Source organism: Piliocolobus tephrosceles, chromosome 16 (genome assembly GCF_002776525.5).
Source record: "Piliocolobus tephrosceles isolate RC106 chromosome 16, ASM277652v3, whole genome shotgun sequence".
Classification (NCBI taxonomy): Eukaryota; Metazoa; Chordata; class Mammalia; order Primates; family Cercopithecidae; genus Piliocolobus; species Piliocolobus tephrosceles.
In genome coordinates this window covers 26,452,903-26,455,760 of record NC_045449.1, presented here as the reverse complement: position 1 = coordinate 26,455,760, position 2,858 = coordinate 26,452,903, and the positions used below count along the sequence as shown (strand labels likewise).

Here is a 2,858-nt window from a genome sequence, read left to right as displayed (position 1 = left end):
TGAAGGATTCAAGAAATGGTGTAGCACAAGCCAACCCTCGTCTCAGTTCTGAGATGAGTGGGGTAAAATGTGAAAGGAAAGAAAGAAATGAAAGGCACAGAGGTGGAACATCGTTTTGCTGAGCCCATTCTCCTTTCATAAATCACACACAGGATCAAGGTGCTAATGTAAATGTTGAAATAAGCAAGTCCAGCAAGAACTGCTGCTTTGGCTTTTTATATCCAGAACTAAAAAAGAAGTGAACCATGTAGTTATCATTTGAGGTTTACTAACTATACTAGCAATATTGCCTCCAAGCTGTGTTGCCTGGTGGTTTTCTTAGAAATGCTAAGTTGCTTGGGCAATGGTTTAAGGAGGGTATCTATACCTTAGTGATTTATTTTGGTAATTCCCACACTTTTCAATACAAAAATCTACTTTTCTAGAAATAATTTATAGTGTCTGATATTCACCTAGGGACATACATTTTTAAAGCTATTACTTACAAAGCCAAGATATTGATTTAAATAATAAACAATTCTTATTTATTTATTTAGAGATGGAGTTTCGCTCTTGTTGCCCAAGCTGAAGTGCAATGGCGTGATCTTGGCCTCTCAGGTTCAACCGATTCTCCTTCCTCAGCCTCCCGAGTAGCTGGGATTACAGGCGCATGCCAGCAAGCCCAGCTAATTTTTATTTTACAATTTTTAGTAGAAACGGGGTCTTGGAGGCTGAGGCAGGAGAATGGCGTAAACCCCGGAGGCAAAGCTTGCAGTGAGCTGAGATCTGGCCACTGCACTCCAGCCTGGGCGACAGAGCAAGACTCCGTCTCAAAAAAAAAAAAAAAGAAACGGGGTCTTACTACTAAATGTTAGCCAGGATGGTCTTGAACTCCTGACCTCAGGTGATCCGCTCGCCTGAACCTCCTAAAGTGCTGGGATTACAGGCGTGAGCCACCGCGACCGGCTTTCAAAAATGTTTAATTGTAAAATATCCTCCTTTGCTTTTTTTTGTTGTTCTTGGTGTTGGGAAGTCAGGGCGTGGGATGGGAGCACAATGAAAATGGACAATATTCTGCAGAAAATACATCTTGTGTCTCTTTTAGGCTTTGGTAGCCCACCTCTCGATGCCCGGAGGCGCTTTTCCCCATCGCGGTCCAAGTCTAGCGGCGCGCGCGCACTTAGCCCCACCTCCCGTCTAGCCCCGCCCCTCAACTCCTGTCCGCTAGAGTCGTCCGGCCCAAGACCAGGGGGGATTCTCGCTGCAATCCTACAATCGGCCACAGGGAGGAGACAGTGGCTGTAGAAGCCGAAGGGCCTTCCCCTACTGCGGAGGCGGCGGAAGCGGAAAAGGCGGGACCTAAGGAGCACGTTACGTCCGGACGCGTAGGTGATAGGGCTGGATCTCCGAACTTGAAATCGGTAGCTTCCTACTCGTGTTTGCTGTTTAGGAGCTCCCCACGGGGTTGTAGAGTTTGGACCTCATGGCAGAGATAATTCAGGAGCGCATAGAAGATCGGCTCGCGGAATTGGAACAGCTGGAGCGCATTGGACTGTTCAGTCATGCGGAGATTAAGTGAGAGAGGGTTAGGGAGAGGGAAGAGCTAAGGCGGCCTGAGGGGAGGTTGGGAGTGTGTGGCAGGGGCCCGGTGTGGGGACGCTCGACCTGTGTTTATTTTTCTAACGTGGCGGAAGCCCATTTCCCGTTTTCGGTGATGTCCAGAATTAATTTCTCATTCGTTGCAAGGTTATCCGTCCGTCTACTTACCCATCCGACATATTGACAAGCCTTTCATGGAGCCGAGTCTTAGGGTCGTAACGGTGATTAAACCCAGGATTCCTGCTCATTAGGAGCTAATTGGGCTGTATGTGGTGGGGGAGATAGACTCATTAAATATTTTGATAACAGTGTACTGTAAGGTGATTGCAGTAGCTTGTACTGCTCTAGGGATGGGAACAGAGTGCAGCGGTAGTGAATAAGTTTCTAACTAGACTTGAAGGTGGGGACCGTTGAAATCAGTTTCATATGCTACTCCAGAGCCTAACCACTAGCGCCTGGCACATAGTAGACATTCAGTTGCGAGTTAAAATTATGTTTAATAGTTTTTAATGGTTTCTGTGATTGTTGCTTTGTTTTGCAACGTCTGAATGTAGTAATGCGACTCAGAGCTTCAAAGTAAGCATTGGTTACTGAAACAGAACATAGCAGTGTGGATGCTTAGAAAGTGCTCAGTAAATGTTATTGTTACCATTACTAAAGACACCTGTCTTGCACATCTTGCATTAAATTCTACTAAAGTGTGCTTGTCATGTGTTCTCTCCTTAGCTAAGGACTCTGAATCTTCTCCCATAAGTCCTTCGTAGTAATAAACCTTTTAGGGCAGACGCAATTTAGAGTTTTTAAAAAATTTACATGTTGAGAACTCAAATGAGAGGAATTTCGGAAAGAGATTTATTATTAAAATCAAAGTGACCTGAACTCGGTGTAAAAGAAGTCTTTATTAATACCAGCCGGGCACGGTGGCTCACGCCTGTAATTCCAGCACTTTGGGAGGCCGAGGCGGGTGGATCACGTGAGATCAGGAGTTCGAGACCAGCCTGGCCAATGTGGTGAAACCCCATCTCTACTAAAAATACAAAAATTAGCCGAGCGTGGTGGCAGGCGCCTGTAGTCCCAGCTACTCAGGTGGCTAAGGCAGGAGAATCGCTTGAACCCAAGAGGCAGAGGTTGCAGTGAGCTGTGATCTTGCCATTGCACTCCAGTCTGGGCCGACAGAGTGAGGCACTGTCTCAAAAAAAAAAAAAGAAAGAAGAAAAAAATACCGTGCATAAATGGTATAAAGTTTTTTTTTTTTTTTTTTTTTTTTTTTTTTTTTTTTG

The 2,858-nt window shown here is 45.3% G+C and overlaps 1 protein-coding gene across 2 annotated transcripts in view; it reads left to right on the top strand.

Annotated features, from left to right (window-relative positions):
• Positions 1–1,324: 1,324 nt before the first annotated feature.
• UTP6 (UTP6 small subunit processome component) overlaps positions 1,325–2,858 on the top strand; it is a 41,005-nt gene continuing 39,471 nt past the window's right edge. For both annotated transcript variants that reach the window (XM_023182864.1, XM_023182863.1), the window contains exon 1: positions 1,325–1,554. In XM_023182864.1, the coding sequence (XP_023038632.1) occupies positions 1,463–1,554 (92 nt within the window). In that variant the 5' untranslated portion in view covers positions 1,325–1,462. The remainder of the gene's footprint in view (positions 1,555–2,858) is intronic.